The sequence below is a fragment of the Herpailurus yagouaroundi genome, unplaced genomic scaffold, assembly GCF_014898765.1.
Source record: "Herpailurus yagouaroundi ecotype Mexico unplaced genomic scaffold, PumYag 198, whole genome shotgun sequence".
NCBI lineage: Eukaryota > Metazoa > Chordata > Mammalia > Carnivora > Felidae > Herpailurus > Herpailurus yagouaroundi.
In genome coordinates this window covers 19,617,923-19,642,048 of record NW_024412429.1, presented here as the reverse complement: position 1 = coordinate 19,642,048, position 24,126 = coordinate 19,617,923, and the positions used below count along the sequence as shown (strand labels likewise).

The window sequence follows — 24,126 nt, the reverse complement described above, 5'->3', positions numbered from 1 at the left end:
CCCCCCCTCCTTTTCACATGCAGCAGTCATTTCAAGGTTGCTTCTAACGTATTTCACCGACCTTTAATTTGTATTGTCAATAACCTTACAGCCTTTACATTCACGCATTTTAATGTAATTCACCAACTTCGAAGTTTCCTTTGGAAACAGTTTCGAATGAATATTGTTCATCAAAAAACCAGACCTGTTCAACTGGATATTTGCTTATCACCTTTCCCTTAAAATGTGGCCGGAAGCTTAAAATACGAAATCACAGGGTCCTTTCAGCATTCTGTTTGATTAAAAAGTTGGTACTGAGATTTTTGCCTATTAATGGCACAATTGCCATAGCGGTCTGTAATTGGGAAAGAATGATGCAGCGAATTAGTTCACTGGCTGCTCAGTGAGATATACAAACTTGTCTCGATGTTAATACCTGCCTTATGAATACCGTGCTTTCATATGTCAGTTTCTTAAAAATGGCTGCATGCACATTTTTGCCCCAATGCCCTGAAATTCGGGGTTTAACAGCAAAATTCAAAAATAATATGTTGCACTTTATTTTCATTCTGTTACAATTGCAAAATTTGGGGATAGAGGTTTGATAATTGCTTTCCCGAATCCTTGACGAAAGTAATTGTATGACAGCTTTTCTTTAGCAGTACTTGCATTTAGGATCCAAATAAAGTAACGATGAAGTTATCACACTTGAAATAAAACACGAACTGCATTTTTACATTAATTTACAGATCTCTTTTACTACCGCAAACTTTGGTATTTTGGTCTGAGACTTGATAGTATAGAGTGTTAAGAAATTTTCTTCCGTAGAATCCCAGGATTATGGAAGGGCAGAAATGAAAGTGTCACATTGGGAGGTATTTGTGTATGTGTGTGTGGTGTGCTCTACACACACATGTACACACACTCACTTCTTTTGGTTTCAGGTTCTGTGTGCATAAGTTTTGTTGATGTACGTTTTGTACTGTTTTTTTTTTTTTTTTTTTTTAAGGCAGTGAGTGCATGTGTATGTGTTCTGCATCAGTTATAATTGGTTCTAGATGCTAATGCCTCTACTGACTTTTCTGTTTTTAAATTCTGCTTGCTGCCTTGGTTGCTGTGATGTCATTTGCCCATCCCTAGACTGTTCGCCATGGATTTCCCTATCAACCTTCAGCCCTGGCCTTTGATCCTGTACAGAAGATCCTGGCCGTCGGAACTCAGACTGGTGCTTTAAGGCTGTATCCTTTCATTGAAAGTTTTCCACATTTGCTGTATCTCCCCAGTCCTTCTCTACTGCTGAGTGGTTGCTTTTTCTGTTTAAATTCCAAAAAATGGTATGATCAAGTATATAATATTTGTGAAATCATATGGTGTTCGCTTTTCTCTTAATTCTACATCTATTCAGTCTATAGGTTGCTGGGGTGTTTCTCATCTCTCTGTTAATGGTAGCTAAATACGTATCCACATAGAGTTCTAAAGTTTTGCTATAGTAACTACTGTCTTTGCAAGGAGCTAGAAGTTTCTAAGGGGAAATCTCTTTGCTTATACTAGGGGTATATTGAATGCAATATGGTTTGGAATGAGATTTAAAGACAATAACATAGGACGCACCTTAACTGCTTTGGTAGATAGTGAATTTATGACCTATTGTTCTAATGAATTAGAGGTTGAATTTCATTTGGTTGTTTGACTTGCCCTTTGGAAAAAGAAATTAGAAAATCGTGTAAATTAATTTTATATAAACAGTTAAGAAGGGTTGATATTTCTAGAAGTTTTAGATCATTTTGTTAGTATAATGCAAATGGATAAGTGTATTCTCTTGGTGTTTTCCCTTTCGTAGTCACATTTGTTATGTACACGTACTCTGAACTATTAATACAAGGAGAATTATTTTTCCTGACTATGCATGAACTATAATAGTCTTGTCATAGCATAGCATAGTTTTTCCGAATACCTGCTCATTCTTCGGAATCATTTTTGTTTTTAATTCTGAACAGTGGAAAATACCTTTCACTTTTATACTATTTAACTTGAAATAAAATTGTTTTTATGATGAAATTTAACCATATTTAACTAAAATACACTTATTTTTAAATATTAAAATTTTTAAAAGCAAGTGCTTTATTCATCTTTAGGATATCTCCTTATACATATTAAAGTAACGTGTTGGTAGTAAGAAAAAAAATCACAAGGCGATCACAAAAGAATTACTATTGTCAAAAAAAAAAAAAAAAAAAGGAGGGAGCTTTACCTTTCAGATTGTATCTGGCTCCTGAGAAGAGCAGAGGAAACTTGCTAAGTTAGTTAAACATGTGCTTTGCATTTTCCTTATAATCTTTTAAAATCTTTATTTCAAAGCAGTACTGTATATAGTATCAGGATATGCTTCAAGTTTCATTTGTGATTAGTGTGTTATCTTTCAAAAAACTTAAAAAGTTTTCAGATGGGCCATTAATATGTACTATTGAGTGAAATCTACTTTCATAGTAAATACCAGTCGTGCACACATTCCTGTTGAAATGGTAAAATCTGACCAGGCTAGATCTGAATCTGAATTTCCAAGAGTATGTCTCAAGGGCTCTTGCCCAAATGTCTAGATAGTTGAGACTAGAATTATTTTTGGCTACAAATGTTTATATGTTTTTATTCCTAAACCCAGTGATCATTACCTTCTAGTTTAGGGTTCCTGTTTTAGTCTTTTGAAGATGGGACTAAAATTTAATTTTGTCAGTATGGGTTCAAACTATTCAGCAAAACTCCATGTAGTGACAAGAATAGTGCATTGTTGGATCTAGATGGACTGTTTGGAACTAAAAGCAGACATTTATTGTTCCCAACAGAAGAATATCATCACTGGATTAAAAGAAAAAAAAATAAAGTTAAATCAGTTATTTTTAGATTTTGCTTTTCTTTTAAATGGATTCAGCTTTTACTGTTTCTCAACGTAGTCTCAACTTTTTTTTTTCTTTTAACAGCCAGTCTGCCCCTTGTACTTTTAACGTTTATTTATTTGAGACAGAGACAGAGCATGAACAGGGGAGGGCAGAGAGAGAGGGAGACACAGAATCTGAAACAGGCTCCGGGCTCTGAGCTGTCAGCACAAAGCCCGACGCGGGGCTCGAACTCAGGGACCGTGAGATCATGACCTGAGCCGAAGTCGGACGCTTAACCAATCAAGCCACCCAGGTGCCCCTGCTCCTTGTACTTTTAATGAGTACCACCAGCAAGTCCAATTTTGTAAAACCAAGTATTTTTCTTTAGGCAACACTGTTACCTTTAATGCATTTGAGTAATGAACAAGTTGACACAAAGGAGTTAAAATATAGGCCTAATACTAATTGCCAAATAAAAGCAAAGATTGGGTGTTCCAAATCCTCACTTGTATGTGACTTGCTAATACATTCTAATAGCTGAACGCTATATGAAGGTGAACACGTAATTATAAGTTTACAGCTATAATTTTTTTTTTAATTTTAGAATCTTTCTTACTGTATTTAGAATGAAGTCAGGAAGACTCTTTACCAAACATGTTTTTACTTTTTAATGAGATGCATAATGAATATTCCAGAGTAACAGATTGGTTTGCCTTCTTTCATTTGACTGTGGAGGAGAAAGTAGGAAATGTTTTCCAAAGTAAGATTGAGCTATTAGAATTTGTAATACATATCTAATTAAAATATATATATATATATATATGTTTATTTTTGAGGGAGAGAGAGACAGTGTGTGAGTAGGAGAGGGGAAGAGAGAGAGGGAGACATAGAACCCAAAGCACACTCCAGGCTCTGAGCTGTCAGCACAGAGCCTGATGCAGGGCTTGAACCCACGAACCGAATGAACCGTGAGATCATGACCTGAGCCGAAGTTGGAAGCTCAGCTGACTGAGTCACCTAGGCGCCCCAATGCACATGTAATTTGACTAATAGAATGTCTTCTTAAATGTTGGACTATATGAAATTAATCTACTTTGAGGTTTTAAAAAAACTAGATGAGAAGGTTACATCTGATATCAAATGCTTACAAGAAATAGGGAAAATCTGAATTTTAAAATTTCTAACCAAAAATGAGGCAAGATGAATTTAATGTATTTCCTGCATTAGTCTACAGCAAGTGAATGATATTATAAACATGCTTTATGTTTGAACTTCTTGGCTTCTAGAAAGAATGTGAGGTTGGCATATACTTACTGATGGGAAGCAGGAAAGCATAATTTTATATAATACATCATATATAGCAGTGACATGATTTAATTATTTTAATTCTCTTTTTGCCATGTAGAAGTAGGTATGATTTGGTTCTTATGATTAATCTAGGGATGAAAACTATTGGGATAGAATAATCTAATTCTTTTCATATCAACATCTAGAAAGGGAAAAAAGGTTTGCATTTCTAGTAATGCTGCTGGTGTCCTTGTCTAGATTCCTGGTTTACTAGTATAATTTTGAATTACTATAACCATGGGCTACTCTGATCTTTGTAAGCTATTTTTTTCGAAATAAAGTCATTTTATGTGTGACTCTTTCAAGGACTGAGCAGAAAACTGACATCTCAAGTTTATTGAATTTTTTAATAAAAATGTGAGTTTTTGTTATAATTATCAAAATTATTTAAAAATCTCATTTATTGTTTTCTTGACTTGTGGAAGATACAGTAAAATAAGCAATCTCTGATAAAGCATGGATTGTCTTTTAAACTACAGTGTAATTTTGCTGAATGCCAACTTACAAGGTGATTTTTGTACCTTGGAGTTCATTTAACCAACACTTACTAAGCGTTAACATTAGATTAACATTACTGTGGCCTGAATATGTAATAACATAACATTAACTGTGGCCTGAATTCTGGTTCTTTTCTTTCTGTTAAAGAATTAGGTGTCTTTTATTTTTTTATTCTTTTAAAATGAACATGCTGTATTAGATTATTTCCTTGAGAAATAATTCTGTAATTCCAAGTGGCAATGTATTGTTTTACGGGAGTATTCAAAAGAAATGAAAAATGTGATTCTTCATATAGTTTCCAGTCCTAACTAAAAGACTAGAACTTGTTAAACAGTTGAATTTAGAGAATTATTTAGAAGTCTACTGACATTCTGTAAAGTCAGATTATAGGCAAAGTCATTGCACTTGATGATGTTGCTATACATTAGTAGATAAGGATTCAGAGTAGCAGGGAAGGACTAGGAAAATATTCTAGGCAAGCAATATGGGCAAAAGCAGAGAAAAGCAAATTATGATAGTTAAGAGGAATACCAAAGAGAGGTTGGAATAATGATCCTAATTGAGTTGGAGACAGAAATAGGAGCCAGTTGGTGGAAAACCATGAATGTTCACCTGAGTTATCTGGTTGTTATTTGGTTAGGATTCATTATAGTTACGTATTCTTGATCAGTATCTCTCAATAGTGGTAGCATTTTGGACTGGATAATTCTGTGGATTTATCCAGCACGTAGCAGGCTACTTTATATCCCTGGCTTCCACCTAGTAAATGGTAGGGTGCCCCTGCTGTTAGTATATGGCAGCCTTAACTCGTACAGTTCTGTGTGCTCCACTGAACTATGCCCAAGTTGTTCAGTTAAATAGGATAATAATCCTACTTGGGTCATGCAGTTAGCATCACAATTAAATGCAGTAATGTCTATGTATAGCTTTTAAGACCATGCAGAGACTGTTTTGGTGAATATTCAGTATACGATACTGTGAGAGTTTTTCTGTAGTTTCAATTTTCAGGTCCTTCATTAGTTTATTTCAGCAAGTACTTGTTGAAAGGCAACTAGTGCCAGACACTCTTTAGGAAGGCCTTATTTTCATTTATTTTTGTTGCTAGTACAGTCCTAAAAAAATCTTGTAAGAGTACTGTTTGTTTGTTTTTTTTCTTTAAGAGTCATGGAACTGGCTCTTCTTAATCATAAGGCTGCAAAATTGCTATTGAGATATGAAAGTTTCTTGCACATAGTAGGCATTAAATGATTATTTAGTGACTTTGCACTTGTAAGATAGTATTAGAATGTTTGACTTGCTGCTTATGTTGTAAAACATAATTACAGCCCTGAAAAATTTAGAAATGATTTTTGTTCAGAGTAGTTAAAAGGGAAACAGTGTAGCTAGAATTAAGCCCCATTTTTATCTCCTCTTCTCCCCTGCCATCCTTTTTGTCTATGGAAGAATTCTAGTCATTTGGAATTCTAGCTCCAGAGGAGAAACAAGGACTTTGAAATACTTTTACTTCTCAACTCTTAGTTCTTTATTAAAGAGGACTTTGTATAAAAGGAAGAACGAGTACTGTGTCAGCAGTAGGTTGTGATTCTCAGCATGAACTACTGCAGCAGGAGGAATAGGCACTTTACTTTAGAAACAACTAGAAATGGTGCCTGCTTGGAAGCAGTTACTTTGCAATGAATTTCTTTTCAAGAGAAACAAGGTGTGATAGAATCTGAATGGAACTGAAAAGGGATAAGTTAATTAGTAGGGAGTCAAGTCTGCTTAGGAAGCCTTTCTGCCTTAAGTTAGATAGGTTTTTATTCCATATTCTTTGTTTTCCATTTGTTTTTTAGTATTTTTTACTTTTAAAATTATAACCTGACTTTGCCATCCTAGAGGAAAAGGGTAAAGGAATTTTGGAAGGATGACTTTATCGTTAGAAGTGTTCTAGTCTTCAGACTAATTTTGGTTAAGCCAGCTGAAATGGGTTTCAGTCTCTTTTCCTGTAAAATGGGGAAATTGGGGGTGTGATATCTGGAGTCCTTCCATCTCTAGGATCTTAGAATTTCATTTTCTGTAGAGGATTGGGAATGTTCTGAACCATTTCTGTCTAATGGGCTGCTTCGAGGACGTGTAAAAGAGGATGAAGTATTGGACTCCATCCCATTGTGGGCCCCTTTACTTTGTGTCCATTGATTACGTTCAAAATCCAAGTCAGTAGATGCACAAATGTAAACCTTTGTTTACAAAATGGAGTGGGAAGGAACCTATGAAAAACATGCACTTTTTTTGTTGTTGAAAACTCACATTGAATACTTAAGATACTAGGTTGTTGCATTTTTATTCTATAACAGATAAGGTCTCGTTATGACATAAGCTGGGGCGTTTAAAAAAAATTAACAGTGTACTTTCCTTTCTTGGGTGTAAATAGTAAGGATAAAAAATTAAAATGAAATTACATAAAATTACTACTGGGTTTTGTTAACCTTAAAAGTAAAACTGTAAGTTTTTTAATAGGAACAGATGGGTTTATTAGAGAATAAAAGAGAATTGCAATCCAGGACAAACAAGCTGCTAAAAACGGTAGGCAAGGGGTGCCTGGGTAGCTCAGTCGGTTGAGTGTCTGACTCCAATGATGTCAAGAATTCATGGTTTGTGAGTTCGAGCCATGAGCCTGTTAGCACGGAACATGCTTCGGGTCTTCTGTCCCCTTCTCTCTCTGCCCCTCCCCCATTTACTCTCACTCTCTCTCTCTCTCTCTCTCTCTCAAAAAAAAAAAAAAATATATCTATCTATCTATCTATATATCTATACATATACATATAAAACGATAGGCAAGTGCAGGTAAACAAAGGACAGACACCCTTTTTTAAGCAGAAAAGGATGTTGGGAAGGCAGTTAGGATCTACCAGTCCATTGGAGTAAAACAGGAATTCAAATTGTGGGACTTCTCATTGGTGGAGCTGTTGCCTGGCGGGGGATGAGAAAAGTTGTCACCTCCAGTTGGAGTAGTGGAATAGAGGGGACTGCAAGGTCAAGTCCATCTCTTCCTGTTAGGTCTGCAGTTGATGATGAGTGGTAGGATATGAGCTCCCCCTGCCAAAACCTCCCAAATCCATTTTAGTGAGGGTTCCCATTACTAATTTTCACAGTTCCTAATCATGTGATTTTATTAATTTTTATAAGATTGAATATAGAGACTATTGAATTGTTGGTATGTAATTTGGGTGTTAAATATGGTAATCATATGGTTACTTGGGGTAGTAGTAACTAGTGATATACATGTAAATAATTGGATGATGGGGTAGTTTTGCTAAAAGGTAAGCTTTGGTTGTTTGTCTTTGGTTTTAACTTCATGCATTGAAAGTGACACGTTATTTACAAGAAGAAAATAACGAGTGTCAGTATTGTTTTGTTTTATAATGTTTAAATGAGAATTTTTCTTCAGTGATTTGGCATATTATGATCATAAGAAGGTATACTCAGTATTTTAGGATTACGGATTAATGAAATGTTTTTGGTTTGAGCTACACAAATCTGTCTAGAATATAAGAGAATAATATAGAAAAAGTGTATTTTACTATATCACCACCTTATTTGTGTTCAAATATTATGTATTTAAATATACTACTATATTTGAATAGTATAGATTTTCAGATAGATTTTAAACATAATACAGTACTACAGAATTTCTTAGGAAGTAAAACAAGGTGATTTTTGTCTTGATTTATGTGCAATAAACTAAGAGTTCATGAAAGACTACCAGAAGGTACTTGATAGACCTCTCTTCCTTTAGTCACGTATGACATAAATCATTCCAAGAAATAGCACCTTCTGATTTACTCAGAATTCTTCGTAGGTAGAAAGATGTTTATGTTTATAATTTAATTAACTTATGCTTTAATTTGAACCACAGTATATCTAATTTTTATCTGCAACAGAAGAAAGATAAGTTGGTTATCTTCCCCATATTCTATAATTTTTAACATTTTTGGTGAATTTAAATATGCCTAGTAGTTACCCACTTTTCGATTTAGTAATCCCAGTCGTTTTAATCTTTCACTCTTGTGTTTCATTTTAAAGAAATTTTGGACATGAGTTATGTTTACTGCGTAACTTTTTTTTTTTTTTTTCCTTTTTTGGCTGTGGAGGTAAGTAGGGGAAAGAATTGTTGACACAGGTTACTTCTTACTACTCACTCTTTCACAAAGGGCCATGTGTTCAGCAATTCCTTAAGTCTAGAATATATTTCATCCTGTTAAAATAATTCTTATCTTTAAAGCTCAGTTCCTTTGTCTTTGTGATGTATATTTGATTTAGTTTCATCCCCAGTTCCACCCATCTAGCCATCTTCTTAATGTTTAAAATCTAAATTTCTACATTACCATTCTTTATATTTTAAATGGCTAAAATTAGACCTTGTGAAATTATAACATTGAGTGGTATTTTCTTTTAAAACAAACTGTCGGAAACATTATAGCATATGAAAATATGCGGTGGAGTCTAAAGCAATGCAAATCAGAATTAACCAGTATCCTCTGTTTTATCAAGAGTCCAGAAACTGGAAAGTAGTTGGTATACAATTCTAAAACAGAAGAAATACAGATTCTTTTTTTTTTTTAATGTTTGTTTATTTTTGAGAGAGAGAGAGAGAGAGAGAGCGAGCATATGTTGGGGAGGAGCAGAGAGGGAGACACAGAATCCAAAGCAGGCTCCAGTCTCTGAGCTGCCATCACAGAGCCCGACGCAGGGCTTGAACTCACGGAACTGCGAGATCATGATCTGAGCCGAAGTCGGACACCCAACCAACTGAGCCACCCAGACACCCCAGAAATACAGATTCTTAAATGATCAACCTCATAGGTTGTCTACGAAAGATCATACTATGATATGGGTGTGTTTGTACGCTCGCATGCCTTTAAAATAACGAGGATCTAAATCTATACCTTTAGTTCAGGAGTCAGCAGACTTCCTGTAAAGGGCTAGATAGTAAGTATATTAGCTTTTTTGCCAGTCTAGCACAAAAGCATCCACAGACATGGGGAGGAAGGAGTATAGATCTGTTTTAATAAAACTTTAGTTCTAAAAATGGGGGACTGGATTTCTCCCACAAGCTGAAGTTTGCCAATCCCTGTTTTAATTCATCAGGCTGCCTTGTTTTTAAGTCATTAGTGGAGAGGAATGCTAAGGAAGGAACTACTACTGACATTTTTATAGTAAAGTTTCAAAAATTATACTTGCAGTATCAGTTTAAATTTAATCTTTTAGTCATAAATAGAAAATAGTTTAAGAAAAAGTAATTCTTAATGATATATAGTACTTCTGTATGCTAAGTTAAGTTACTTTCACAAATATTTGATCTGTGGAAGAGGCCTTTTGTGTGTGTGTGTGTGTGTGTGTGTGTGTGTGTGTGTGAATTATAATTAATATGATAATGAAGATGCTTAATTGGGCATCTTTTGGGGGCAGTTCAGTCATCAATTCTATTGAAGTATTCAGCTTGTTTGAACCCTTACTACCTAATTTTAATTAAAAATGTTTGCATTTGTAGCTTTTTCTTATATTTTCATTAATATTATACAGAGATGTAGAAATATTTATATTTAGATTTTAAAAGATAAAAGTGAAAGTAAGCATTTTATTAAAATATTGCAATTTTGTAGATGTCTGCAAATTTTGAATAAAAAAATTAGTAGAAGAAAACAACCTAAAAAATAACATATAAAAAAACCTCATAAAACCCCTAGAAGCAAATTCGGGTGCATGGTTACCTTCTTTAGAGTTAAATACATTGCATGTCCCTTGGGAAGAATGTGTGATACTTTAATTGAAAACTGAAATTAGATCCCACTTTTTGAAGATTTCTTATAGTTGCTCACTGGATCATTGTCAAGTAGCACTAAGTGTAGATATCATTTTATTCAGTAAATAAAACTAATTTCTACTTGATTACATTTCTCCAACTGGTGTTAGTCCTTTTGGAGGTTGTTATATAAGACAAATAAATGAATTGATGACATGCTGAGCATATTTCCTTTTATTTTTCTGAGAGAGCACGCAGGAGGGGGAGGGTGGAGTGAGGGGGAGAGAGCGGGAAAGAGAGAAAGAGAATCTTAAGCATGCCCAGCGTGCAGCCCAATGCGGGCTTGATCCCACAACCCTGGGATCTTGACCTGAGCCAAATAGTCACATGCTCAACCCACTGAGCCACCCTGGTGCCCCATGAGTGTTCTTCTTTATTGGTGCTATGATTTTAAAAATGAATGTTGATCAAGAGTAACTTACATTCCCTTGCAGTGCTAAATATAGGGTTTTTAACTAAAAACTCGCTGATATTTTTGGTTTTATAATTCTTCATTTGAAAATTAAGGTTTGCTTAGCACATGGAATTTATAAAATATATAGTCTTAGAAATTATATGGTAGTTACTCTTAAATGATGAGATTTTTTATTTTAAATTAGGGTTTGCTTTTTTTTTTTTTTTATATATCCCTGGTTTGTTTTGTTTGTTTCCCTTTCAGTAAATGCTATCTAGAATTTTTGAAGTTTTCCTGGTGAGGTTGTCTGTTGGAGAGTGATTAATCCTACCCTTTCTTGAAAGTACGTAATCTTTTCTTGTAATAGCGGTACCTCTGCTTTTTCACGGCAGTGCTCTGCCAAAGGTGACTATAAATCCAGTGGCATCAGCTATTGCAGTACTTTCTGCTAAATTGCTTTCCTTTTGTGTATTTTTTTTTTTTTTGTCTTTTGAAAAGGAGAAAAAGTGTTGGAGCAGATTTTTCCATCTATTCAGTCTTTGTACTATATTTTTCATAATGGGCTGTATTTTTCTTTAAAATTCACTTTGCCGTACTTGAGAAAAGAACTTAGCCATTAAGCATCTGAGAATGCGTGCTGGGATGAAAGATGGTTTTTACTTGATATGTCAGAATACACATGCTTTTTTGTTTCTCTAACCCAGACCAGTATTTATGACTGTATTTCTTGTAGACTGAACAAGTGGTTCGTTTAAGAGTGTATTTATATACCAAAAGCTATTCTACATAATTCCCTGTGAAAATAAATATAATTCATTTTGACCCCTTTGTAGACCATCCTGATTCCAAAGCAGGACATAATAAGAATGAATATTTTTCAACAACCTTAATTTGCTTACAAATAATAAAAAATTCTTACCAAAATAATGGTGGAAGAGGTAACTAGAGGTCTCTTTTAACCTGGTGAATACTCTAATTGTAAGTTAGTGTGGATGCTACAATTTGTTTTTTGTTTTGATCTTCCTCTGATTCACATGAAAAGAAGGCAATTAACTGACATAATTTTTCAAATATTGTTGGACATTTATTGCAAAATATTACAATTGTGTTGAATAAAGGAAGTTTTAAATGTTGATCTATATATCTTTCACAGTTAATTATAGCATTTTATTAAATTTTTACTGCAGAAATAGTGCACATTATAGTTTTGCTTAAATAGCAGATTAGCAGGATGTTAACATTGTGAGTGAGCAGTAAAATTAAGTATGTCCACCCTTATTATCATGAGAATGTGGCTAACTTCATTTATTAATATATTGATTTTTAATAGGCTATTTTTTGAACAGTTTTGGGGTTTTGTTAATATATTAATTATTTAATAGACTTTTTTGAGCAGGTTTTGGGTTCAGCAGAAGGTAATAGAGATTTCCCACATATCCCTATCTGCACTCAGCATAGCCTCCTTTATTATTCACATCCCCCACCAGAGTGGTACATTTGTTACAATTGATGAGCCTACACAGACACATAATCATCCAAAGTCCACAGTTTACATTAGGGTTCACTCTTGCTGTTTGTTGTATATGCTATGGGTTTTGGCAAATGCATGACATGTATCCACCATTGAATATCGTACAGAGTAGTTCCATTGCCTAAAAATCTGTGCTCCACCTATTCGTCTCTCTCTCTCCCCTAACTCCTGGAAACCAGTGATCTTTTTATTGTCTCCATAATTTTGCCTTTTCCAGAATGTCCCTATAGTTGGAATCATATAGTATGTATAGCCTTTTCAGATTGGCTTCTTTCACTTTTAACATCTAAGTTTCCTCTGTGTCTGTTCATGGCTGATAGTTCATTTCTTTAGCGCTGAATAATACTCCATTGTTTGGATGTACTACAGTTTAGTTAGCTCTCCGCCTACTAAAGGGTGTATTGGCTCCTTCCAAGTTTGGTAGTTGTGAATAAAGCAGCTATAAATACCCTTATGCAAGTTTTATGTGGCTATAAGCTTTCAGCTCCCTTGGGTAAATACCAACAAGCGTCATTACTAGATTGTACGTATGGTTAAGAGTATGTTTGGTATTCTAAGAAACTACCAAACTGTCATCTAAAACAGCCATACCATTTTGTTCTCTGACCAGTAATGAACAGGAGTTCTGCTGATCTACATTGTTACCAGCATTTGATGTTGTCATTCTAGATTTGGGCTGTTTTGATAAGTTTGTAGCAGTATATCCTTGTTTTAGTTTGCAGTTATTTCTCTGGTGACATATGATGTGGAGCATCTTTTTATATACTTATTTGCTAACTGTATGTCTTTGTGTGAGGTATCTATTAAGGTCTTTGGCCCATTTTTCAATTGGGTTGTTGGTTTTCTTATTGTTAAGTTTTAAGAGTTCTTTGTCTATTTTGGATAACAGTCCTTTGTATATTTTGGATGTCTTTTGCAAATATTTTCTCCAAGTTTATGGGTTATGTTCTAATTGTCTTGACCTTGTATTTTACAGAGCACAAGTTTTGAAATTTAAAGACATGCAGCTTATCAATTATTTTTTCATGGATGGTGCCTGTGGCTTGGTACCTAAAGTGTCATCATCATACCCAGGACCACCTAAGTTTTCTCATATGTTATCTTCTGGGAGTTTTATAGTTTTGCATTTTGGTCTGTGATCCATTTTGAGTTAATTTTTGTGAAGAGTGTGGGGTCTATATCTAGATCCATTTTTGGTGGTAAGTTGTGAAGGTCTTAGTCTTTTAGTGAGCCTCTGCTTCTGGATTGTGGACTTCACAAGTGAATCTCAGGTGACCCAGGTAAGTTAGGGTGGCTAGAGTGGGTTCGAGTTGGGTCTTTCCCTTCTACCTGGTCAGTTCAGTTCTTTTTCTTTTTCTTTTTAATTTATTTTTTTAAAATTTAAATTCAAGTTACTTAACACACAGTGTAGTATTGAGTTTCAGGAGTAGAATCCAGTGATTCATTACTTCCGTATAACAGCCAGTGCTCATCCCAACAAGTGCCCTCCTTAATACCCATCACCCAGTTAGCCCATCCCCCATCCATGTCCCCTCCAGCAACCCTCTGTTTGTTCTCTGTATTTATGAGTCTCTTATGGTTTGCTTCCCTCTCTGTTTTTATTTTATTTTTCCTTCCCTTCCCCTATGTTTATCTGTTGTGTTTCTTAAATTCCACATATGAGTGAAATCATATGATATTTGTTTTTCTCTCACTGACTTATTTCACTTAGCATTAATACCTTCTAGTTCCATCCCCATTGTTGCAAATGTCAAGATTTCATTCTTTTTCATCGCAAGTGATATTCCTGTATACACACACACACACACACCACGTCTTCTTTATCCACTTGTCAGTCTATGGACATTTGGGCTCTTTCCATAATTTGGCTATTTATTGTTCATAGCGCTATTCTGATAAACCCCTAGCAATTTAGGCTTCTGGTTTGTATCTTCAGAGGGCAGATCTTGTGAAGAACAGAGTGCTCCAGTGTATTTAAAAAATGGTTGCTTTTCCCCCCACCCATTGCTGGAAGCAGGAGGGGATCTTTTCTCAGATATTTGCTGTGGGAACTTGGTGGAGCTCTTTGAGGTAAAACTCACGAAAGTATAAGGATTCCCCCCCATTTCCTTCATGACTGGGTGCCCAGGGATTTGTGACTTTCAGACTTCTCTACTTTAAGATCCCAGCATTTCATCGATTATAGTTTGGATTTTCCTACCCAGGCACTGTTTCCTGTGGAGGTGTCTTACTGGCTGGTTCGTTTTGGTGAGTTGTGATTCATGGTGTTGGCCTGTCTTTGCAGTTTTGGGGGCAGCGTTTTGCCCTGTGACCTCACTTGTCCTAGGGATCTAAGAAGAGTTGTTGATTTTTAGTCTGTTCAGCTTTTCCCTTGTTGTTAGGATGGAATGGCAGATTTCAAATTTCTTACGTGTTGGACCGGAAACTGAAAGTCTGTATTAATTTTTATAGGTGAAAAAAATACATGATCTTCTAAAAGAGGGTTTAAACTTGATGTTTGTCAAGTAGGTGAAAGTAAAGAATAGGGGTACTTTACTATAACAGTGTGAATAATTGTTATTTGACTAAGGTTTTGTTTGTACTGCAAATACGTTAATAGTTCTAAAAAATACAAAATGAAATGTTCTTCACTGTGTTAAACTTTGGTAAAGATATACTAAGTTCTTGCATTGACCACATTCCTATCAAGTTGATTAGAAGCTAGTTCAGATAAAAGTAGCAAATTATTAGAAGTTTGGAAAATATACTTCTGATCAGATATTAAGGGGATTCATGACTATTCCATTTGAAGAAAGGAAGTCTGAGAAATTACTTATTGAATCAGTCATATATAAATTTATTTTTATGGAAGATAATGCTTAATTCTATTTATGCTCATAGGATTTTCCAGTTGTTGTTTTTTTTTTTTTTTTTTTCAACCATGGCTATCTGTTAGAATATCTTGTGGAGCTGAAAAAGATAAAATATACAAACAATGCCCAGACATTTACTTGGATTTCTTCTGTAGATATTCTCATTGAGTGAATCTGGAGTGGGGCTTGACATCTATGCATGTTTATGTGAAATCTCTGTGGATGCTTATAATGTAGAGCCAGAATTGAGAAATACTGGCCAAATGTTCGACAGATAGGGTAGCGGTATTCTTAGTGAGGCAGATGGTAGATAAGAAACATGTTCTGGGCAGTGTGTGTAAGCTGACACTTTGCTATACCATTGCCTTTGGAGACAGAGCTGTGAAGCTGGTAGGACATATTTATGAAGGTGGGAACGAACTGGAGTCGCAGGATTGAATTAGTGTTTCCCAATCCTAGCCTTATGTCACTGGACATGGGGACTAGCAATAAAAAAAGTCCATGTAATCTTAATAGGAAGTTGAAAAAGTTTAGTCTTGCAGGTGATTATCACGCTGATCAGGTGGAGGAGGCAGGTGAGGCGTTCACTGACGAGAAAACTAGCACACATAGGTTGCCTTATATATCACAGCTCATCTGACGTATTTCCATTTTTGAGGAGGATACACGTATGATGTACTGCTTTTATCTGTTGACTTTCATTCATTCCTCATAACAGTGTGGAACAAAGAAATGAAATCTCTCACCTGCTAAGTGATTGTTGTTTATTTTTATACTACCTGGTAGAGTTGGTCTGATGTTAAAGCTCCTTCTCTTCATTTTTAGAATGCTTTCATCAATATTCTTTGACTACATTATGGTGGTGTTTAGATTTTAACTTTGTTATAATCACATTATGGTTAAGTTTCTTCAAGACTTAAGCCATTACAAATAAAAATCATCCACTGAGCTTTTATTCAGAGTGTTAAGCCAGTTGAGAGTAGCAACACCTTGAAGGCTTACTAGAGGCGTGAATTACTCTGTTTGCTGAAAGTACACGAATGTGCTAAAAGAAATGGCAACAGAGGTTAGTGGAAATCGTCAGAGTTTGTGATGGATTAAAATATCCTCTTGGGTTTATTTTACTGTGGCAGGGATGAACAGTTTACACTTAAAGACTGTTTTTGGTTTGTCAGCAGAATATGTGTTCAATGGAAGTTACTTTCACACAATAATATATAATTAAATGTATAATACTGCAGGATAATTTATTAGTCACTTAAGGGTTCATAGAAAGATTAATTATCCGTATTCTCATCTTTAAACTTTGCAGAATATAAATGTATTTTCAGAAACTGCACAGCATATCAGAGTTCTCCAGTTGTTTTCCGCCATTTTGTATGTTTTCCAGTCTTCCAGTCGTAGGTTGGAAAAGTGAATGTGTCACTCCTGTAGAGGTTGGAATAATGCCAGTACTTTCTTTCCTTTTTTTTTTTTTTTCCAAAGACAGGAATTGATGAACAGATTCTCTGAAAAGATATATAATCTTGAAAGATCTTAATAATTTACTAAGTATATACCAGTCTTGGTATTTTCACATTCTTCATAAAAAGTAGAGGTTGTCAAAATATGTGTATAATACACAGCAATAGTGAGAGCAGTGAAAACTTGCCTAGGAGCTGTCCTCTAAGAATTTAACCACGGGCTACAGTCCCATTGCCTGCTTCTTTGACTATTTTTTTTTATTCGGCTTTGCTGATAGCACAGTAGAAATCCCAGGAGGAAGACTAAAGTAAGAGAAATTTTTGTTGTGATGGTGATACCAGCCTCACAAATGATGGAAAGATAAAATGAATCAGCTGACCTTACAGATTCATGGAATTTTAAAAGCTTATAAAGGGTTTTCTTGTTGTTTCTCATCCATTAAATACTTTCTGTGTTTAAATCTTGAACGAAATAAAAATGTTTGAAAATTGAGTGCAGGACAGAAGGAAATGAGCTTAATTGCAAAAATGCTAAACTGTAGTGTGATTTTATTTTTCCTTTTTTTATGCTGCATTTCAGTTAGGTCGCTGAATAGTGAAATTCATTCATTGCTTCTAAAAGATATTTTTAAATCCTAGTTCAAGGGAAGACTGGATTCTTAAAACATTAAGAATATAATGTTTTAGGGGCGCCTGGGTGTCTCAGTCGGTTAAGCGACCGACTTCGGCTCAGGTCACGATCTCACAGTTTGTGGGTTCGAGCCCCGCATTGGCCTCTGTGCTGACAGCTCAGAGCCTGGAGCCTGTGTTCTGTGTCTTGCTGTCTTCTCTCTCTGCCACTCCCCTGCTCACACTCTGTCTCTCTCTGTCTCAAAAATAAATAAAACATTAAAAAAAAATATAATGTTTTAACTTGTTCCATTAATAATTGCAATATTTCCTGCCTTAAATTCTGTCTTTTGTTTTTGCCTATTTGTATTATCATTTATCATTCATACAAGCTGATTGTTTCTTTTGTATAACAGCTTTATGGAGCTATTTTTACATACCATATAATTCACCCTTTTAAAGTATATCGTTCAGGACTTCTCATTATAGCCACTGAGTATGCAATCATTGGCATTTCCTAACTTCAGAGCATTTTCTTTATGCCAGTAAGAAACCCCATACTTAGTATCAGTTGTCCTGCCTTACCCTCTTCACCCAGTCCTTCACAACCACTCACCTACTTTCCATTTCTATGGATTTATTCTGGACATATCATATAAATAGAATCATGTAATATGTAGTCTTTTATGATTGGCTGCTTTTACTTAGCATGATGTTTCTGAGGTTTATCCATATTGTGGCATGTATTAGTGGTTCCTTTCTTTTTATGGCTGAATATCTCATAGTATAAATACACTGCTTATTATTTACTAATCAGTTGATGGACATTTGGATTTTCCTCTTTTTTGACTCTTAGGAATAATGCTGTGAACATTTGTGTAGAAGTCTTGTGTGTATGTATATTTTCATCTCTATTGTTTATATTCCTGAAGGAGTGGAATTGCAGAGTCATATGGTAACTCTGTGTTGAACGTAGAGGAATTGCCAATTATTTTCCAAAGTTGGTTGCACCATCTAACAGTGGTCCTACCAATAGTAATCAAGGATTCTCATTTCTCCACGTCCTCCCAAACTCTTGTAGTTGTCTTTTATAATCATATTAGAGGAGGTGGAGCGGTATTTTATTGTGGCTTTGATTCACACTTCTCAAATGACTAATGATGTTGAGCATCTATTTATATTTTGGCTCTTTGTGTATCTTCTTTTCAGAAATATCTATTCATATCCTTTCTCCATTTTTATTTTTTAAATGTTGGTTTATTTTGAGAGAGAGAGAGAGAGAGAGTGTGTGTTTGCAGGGGAGTGGCAGAAAGAGAGAGAGGGAAGATGAGAATCCCAAGCAGGGTATATGCACTGTCAGTGCAGAGCCTGACACAGGGCCTGACTCCACGAACTGTGAGATCATGACCTGAGCTGAAACCAAGAGTTGGACGTTCAGCTGACTTGGGCACTCAGGAGTCCCTCCTTTTTTCATTCTTAAATTTGATTTTTTTTTTGTTCAATTGTAAAAGCCCTTTATATTCTGGATATTAAATCCTTAATCAGATACGTGATTTATAAATTCTCCTATTCTGTGGATTTTTTTTTTCATTGTCTTGACGGTGTCTTTTGAAACACACAATGTTTTTAATGTTGATGAAGTCCAGTTTATTTTTTCTTTTGTGGCTTATGCTTTTGGTATTGTATCTAAGAAACCACAACCTTATCTGAGGTCACAAAGATGTATGTTTTCTTTTAGGTGTTTTATAATGTTAGCTCTTACATTTAGGTCTCCATTTTGAGCTAGTATTTTTTATATAGTGTGAGATAGGGGTCCAAATACATTTTTTTCATGTGAATATACAGTTGTCCTAAGGCCATTTGTTGAAAATAGTATTCTTTTCCTATTGAGTTGTCTTGACATCCTTGTCAAAGTCAATTGATCATAAATGTTTATTTCTCGGTTGTCTGTTTATTCTATTGATCTAGCCATATGGTAGCTAATTATACTAATATCACACTGTCTTGATTACTGTAATATTGTATTAAGTTTTGAAATTGGGGAAATGTGAGTATTCCAACTTTGTTCTTCTTTCTAAAGATTGTTTTGGCTGTTCTGGGTCCCTTTCCACATTAATTTTAATCTCATTTTAGGCTCAACTTGTCAATTTCTGCAAATAGCTAGGATTCTGACAGACTGTGTTAATTTTATAGATCAGTTTGATGAATATTATTCTGTTCCATGAATATGGGATGTTTTTTCACTTCGCTCTTGTTTCAACAATGTTTTGTTGCTTTCAATGTTTTGTAGCTACATAGTTTTGTAGCGTACAAAGTTTCAATGTTTTGTAGCGTACAAACAAAAAAACAACAATGTTTTGTAGCTTTCAATGTTTTGTAGCTTACAAGTCTTGCATTTTGTTGAATAAATTTGTTCCTAAGTATTTTATTCTTTGAGATACTGTAAATGGAATTGTTTTCTTCATTTCACTTCTCGGATTGTTTATTGACAATGTATAGAAGTACAATTGATTTTTGTATATTGATCTTGTGTTGTGTAGTCTTGTATTGTGCAATCACAACCTTTATTTGTTCAGTTGGTTTTTTTGTTGTTGTTTGTTTGTTTTAGGGAATTCCCTAGAATTTTCCATATACAAGATCATGTCTTCTATGAGTAGAATAGTTTTAGTTTACTTCTTCCTTTTCCAGTCTGGACACTTTGTATTTCTTTTCCTTGCCTGTTTTCCCCAGCCAGAATATCCTGCATATGTTGAATGGAAATGGTGAGCACTAGTGGACATTGTCTTTTTCCTGAGCTTAACAGGAAAGTATACATTTTAATCTTTCAGCATTAAGTATGATCTGAGCTGTGGGTTTTTCATACATGCCCTTTGTCAGGCTGAGGAAGTTCCATTTTCCTTGAGTGTTTTATCATGAAAGGGGGATGGATTTAGTTAAAGGCTTCTTCTGTGTCCACTGAGATGATCATGTGATTTTTGTCCTTTATTCTACTAATACAAGTCTGTGATTCTATGGGCTTTTGAAGGATAGGGTTGTTTACTCATTTTAATATCTTGCGTAATTTGGTAAGAACAGTTCCTCTCATGTAGCTTCAGTCTCTAAAATGTTTGTAGGCTGATCATTTTACACATGAAAACATTTGTAAGGAGGCAGTCTCAAAATTTTGACTATAATTAGAATAGAGAACTCCGCTTTTTGCTAATTCTGCTTGGCTATAGTGTTCTACTATTAAAATTAGTAGGTATTTGTTACCGTGAACTAACATGAGGAATGAGTCTGAAAAAAAATTTTTTTAGTGTTTATTATTTTGAGAGAGGGAGAAAGTACATGAGCTGGGGATAGGCACAGAGACAGGGAGAGAGAGAATCCCAAGCAATCTCCATGCTGTCAGTGCGGAGCCCCACGCTAGGGTTCAATCCCAGGACAGTGAGATCATGACTTGAGTGGAAATCAAGAGTCAGGTGCTTAAAGGACTGAGCCACCCAGGTTGTCCCTGGAAAACATTTTTTGATTGGTGTGTTGCTTTTGCCCAGTTGCCTTTATAATGTTTACTTGCCATTAAAAGTTGCATTTGGTCTAATTTTATAGTTTTAAACCAGTCTGACTTTATTTTGTACTCAGGTAAAAAATATTATAGATGTTTCTTCTGTTTTCATTCCCTGGTTTTAAAATGAGTGAAAGCAAGTCGGGAAGTGACATTTACATTCTAACCAAGGCCCATGGATACAAAAGCACCTGGCTGTTGGGAGTCCCAGACAGACCAGGTCCGACCACTCTCTTCTGACAAAATCAAAGCAGAGAGACGAGCGGTGGTGAAACAGGAAAGGAATTTATTTCCATGAGGCTACCACAGGGAATACAGCAGGCTGGAGTCTCAGACTGTCTTCAGTGTGCTTAAAATACTTCAGGAAAATGTGGGACAAACCTCAGTGGGTACACGCAGGTGGGCAGTAAAGGTCAGGTTGATCGTCTCAGGGTCAATTCTGTGAGCTCTTGCTGGTGTTGGGGCAGTCCCTGTTGCTCGAGGGGTAGTTTTGGTTCCATCATGGGATGCTTTGCCCGGTGGGTCCTTTGCTTGAGTTAGAAGATAATCTGGAAAGAAGAACTTAACAGAAAGTACTGATTAAGGTCAAAATGGAGATAAAGTCCTCATTTAATATGTGAAAATTGGCTCTTTTTTGGTGAATTAAGCCTTGGTGATTTATATATAAATATTTGTATGCATATATGTGTGTGTGGGTACTGGATTTAGCTTGCCAGGGTTCAAACCCAGCTTCTTTATTAAGTAGCTGGATGGCCTTAAGTAACCTTGTTGTATCTCAGTTTCCTCTTTTATAAACAACAGAGCCTATAGTAGAGGTACTCTTGTAAGCTAATACATATATAGTACTTGATACATATTAAGTGTTTAATAAATGTTAATTACTGTGATGATGTACTTAAAGGCTCCCTAATTCCTCCTTTCTTCCTCCTGTTCCAAAATACAAAACAAAAAAACCCATTTAGACAATTGAATGAATGTTTATTTTGAATTTGAATTTGATTATATAATGTTATAGAAGGTTTAACTGGTTTTGGTCTCTTTTTCTGTTTATCTTTCCAATTACCTCTTTTTGATTATTCTTCAGTAATTGCTAGTTTCATCATGTTTTGTTTTTGTTTTTTTTTTCATTAAGTATTTCTTTTCTCCCTGTTGCTTACTTAGAGGTTCATACCTAAATTCAAAGATTTTGATTTCAACCTGTTTTAGTCTTGTCTTCTGCAGCTCTTATTCAGGAGTTATGATGGTGCTTGTTTGGACAAAACCCATAAGTAGTTGTGCACGCAGTTTGTGGCCTGTGTCATGGGCCATATAAATGAATTGGTTTACTCCAGAGACAAAGATGACAGTAGGATTAGGTAGATACCCTAGCTCTTGATAGGCGAGCAGTAAAAAAAACAAAAAACAAAACAACAACAAAAAAAGAGACTAAAGGTATCCATTATAGGAAGATAAGACCATTTTAAAAAGAGTACACTGGAGTTCAGAATTATAAGGTAAGCTATATTGACACCAAGAAATACTCAATGTAGCCTTACAGTTTGCCTTTGTCTTATAATTGATTGCTGCATATAGAAAGGAGCAGACACCATTATAATTACAGGTATAACTATATTAGGAATCTAATATAGTCAAAGTTGTTTTTTTCTTACATTATGATATGTCAGCTGTAGGGTATCTTTAATTCCTGTTAAAGTAGTGAATATACCAGTTAAATAATGATAATGGCTACCATTTGGGGAGTACACTCTCAGTGGTTTTAATTCTCATCATAGTTCTGCAAGCTAGGCTAGATAGGTATCTGCATCTTATAGATAAGAAAGTGGAGCGTTGTAATAATTCTCAGGTCACAGTGAGTACTGGTGGAGCCGGCATATGAACCAACTTGAAAGTAGGTGTCTTAATTAATTCTCACTGTGCCTCAGATGTTCCTGTGGCACATCAATGACAACAAAACAAAAAAGGATACCTAATTAGGCTACTTCTCAGGCAATTTGGGTTTAGTAAATTTGCAGTCGAGCTGTGATTCTGACGCACTGCCAGGATTGAGAGCTACTTGCTTTGGAACTCACAGTCTTTCAAACTAATATTTTTTGATTATATGTAAGTAATTTCCATTCCTTAAAATTTTATTTTAAGCTTTTTGTTACAATGAAGTAATGACTTAGGATTTTTTTCCCCAATACATGGGACTTTTATAGGATCAGGATCCTTCAGGGCTGGCTGCAGCATAGTACTACCTTATCCAAAGGAAGAAGGAAAGAAATCAGTAGTAACCTTGAGAAAAAGCACTTATCTGAGCCTCAGAATTATCATTTGTAAAATATGGATAATAACTACCTTTCAGAGTTACCGTGAAGATTAAGTACACTTATGTATTTAAGATACAGAACCTAAAACTTAGTAGATATAAGTGCATCTTGTTTATTAAAGTATATTTGGGGCGCCTGGGTGGCTTGGTCGGTTAAGCGTCCGACTTCAGCCAGGTCACGATCTCGCGGTCCGTGAGTTCGAGCCCCGTGTCGGGCTCTGGGCTGATGGCTCAGAGCCTGGAGCCTGTTTCCGATTCTGTGTCTCCCTCTCTCATTCATGCTCTGTCTCTCTCTGTCCCAAAAAATAAATAAACGTTGAAAAAAAAATAAAGTATATTTATCATCTTAGGTGTGACTATATTAATATTAATGTCATAAAAAAGTGCAGTTTTTCTGGCCATACATAGAGTAAGAACAAACCTTTCTTGACCTCCATGTAACCTGGACTTACAGATACTTTCCAGTCTCTATGAATAAAATATTGATTGACGTTCACAGCATGCTGAAGTTTTCAAACCATAGGGCCCTAATTAGCAGAGCTGTTTGCTTATACTATACTTTACTTAACCAAGAATCGGTTCTGTGTATTCCCACATCTCTTTGTGCCTGTTATATTTGATGTTATAATCAAGTAATTAGTTCACTTTAAGAATATATAAACTGATGAAATGTGAATACAAAATGGAGGGGTTTTTTTTTTTTAAGTTTATTTATTTGAGAGAGAGAGAGAACATGAGCAGGGGAGGGGCAGAGAGAGAGAGAGAGAATCTGAAGCTGACTCCGTGCTGTCAGTGCAGAGCCTGGCATGGGGCTCAATCCCACAGACCGTGACATCATGACCTGAGCCAAAGTCAAGAGTCCACTGTTTAACCAACTGAGTCACCC

At 35.3% G+C, this 24,126-nt stretch overlaps 1 protein-coding gene across 1 annotated transcript in view; it reads left to right on the top strand.

The window, feature by feature from the left end:
* STXBP5 (syntaxin binding protein 5) overlaps positions 1 to 24,126 on the top strand; it is a 170,574-nt gene that overhangs the window by 837 nt on the left and 145,611 nt on the right. Inside the window, exon 2 of the mRNA XM_040448625.1 lies at positions 1,120 to 1,217. Within this exon, the coding sequence (XP_040304559.1) occupies positions 1,120 to 1,217 (98 nt within the window). The remainder of the gene's footprint in view (positions 1 to 1,119; positions 1,218 to 24,126) is intronic.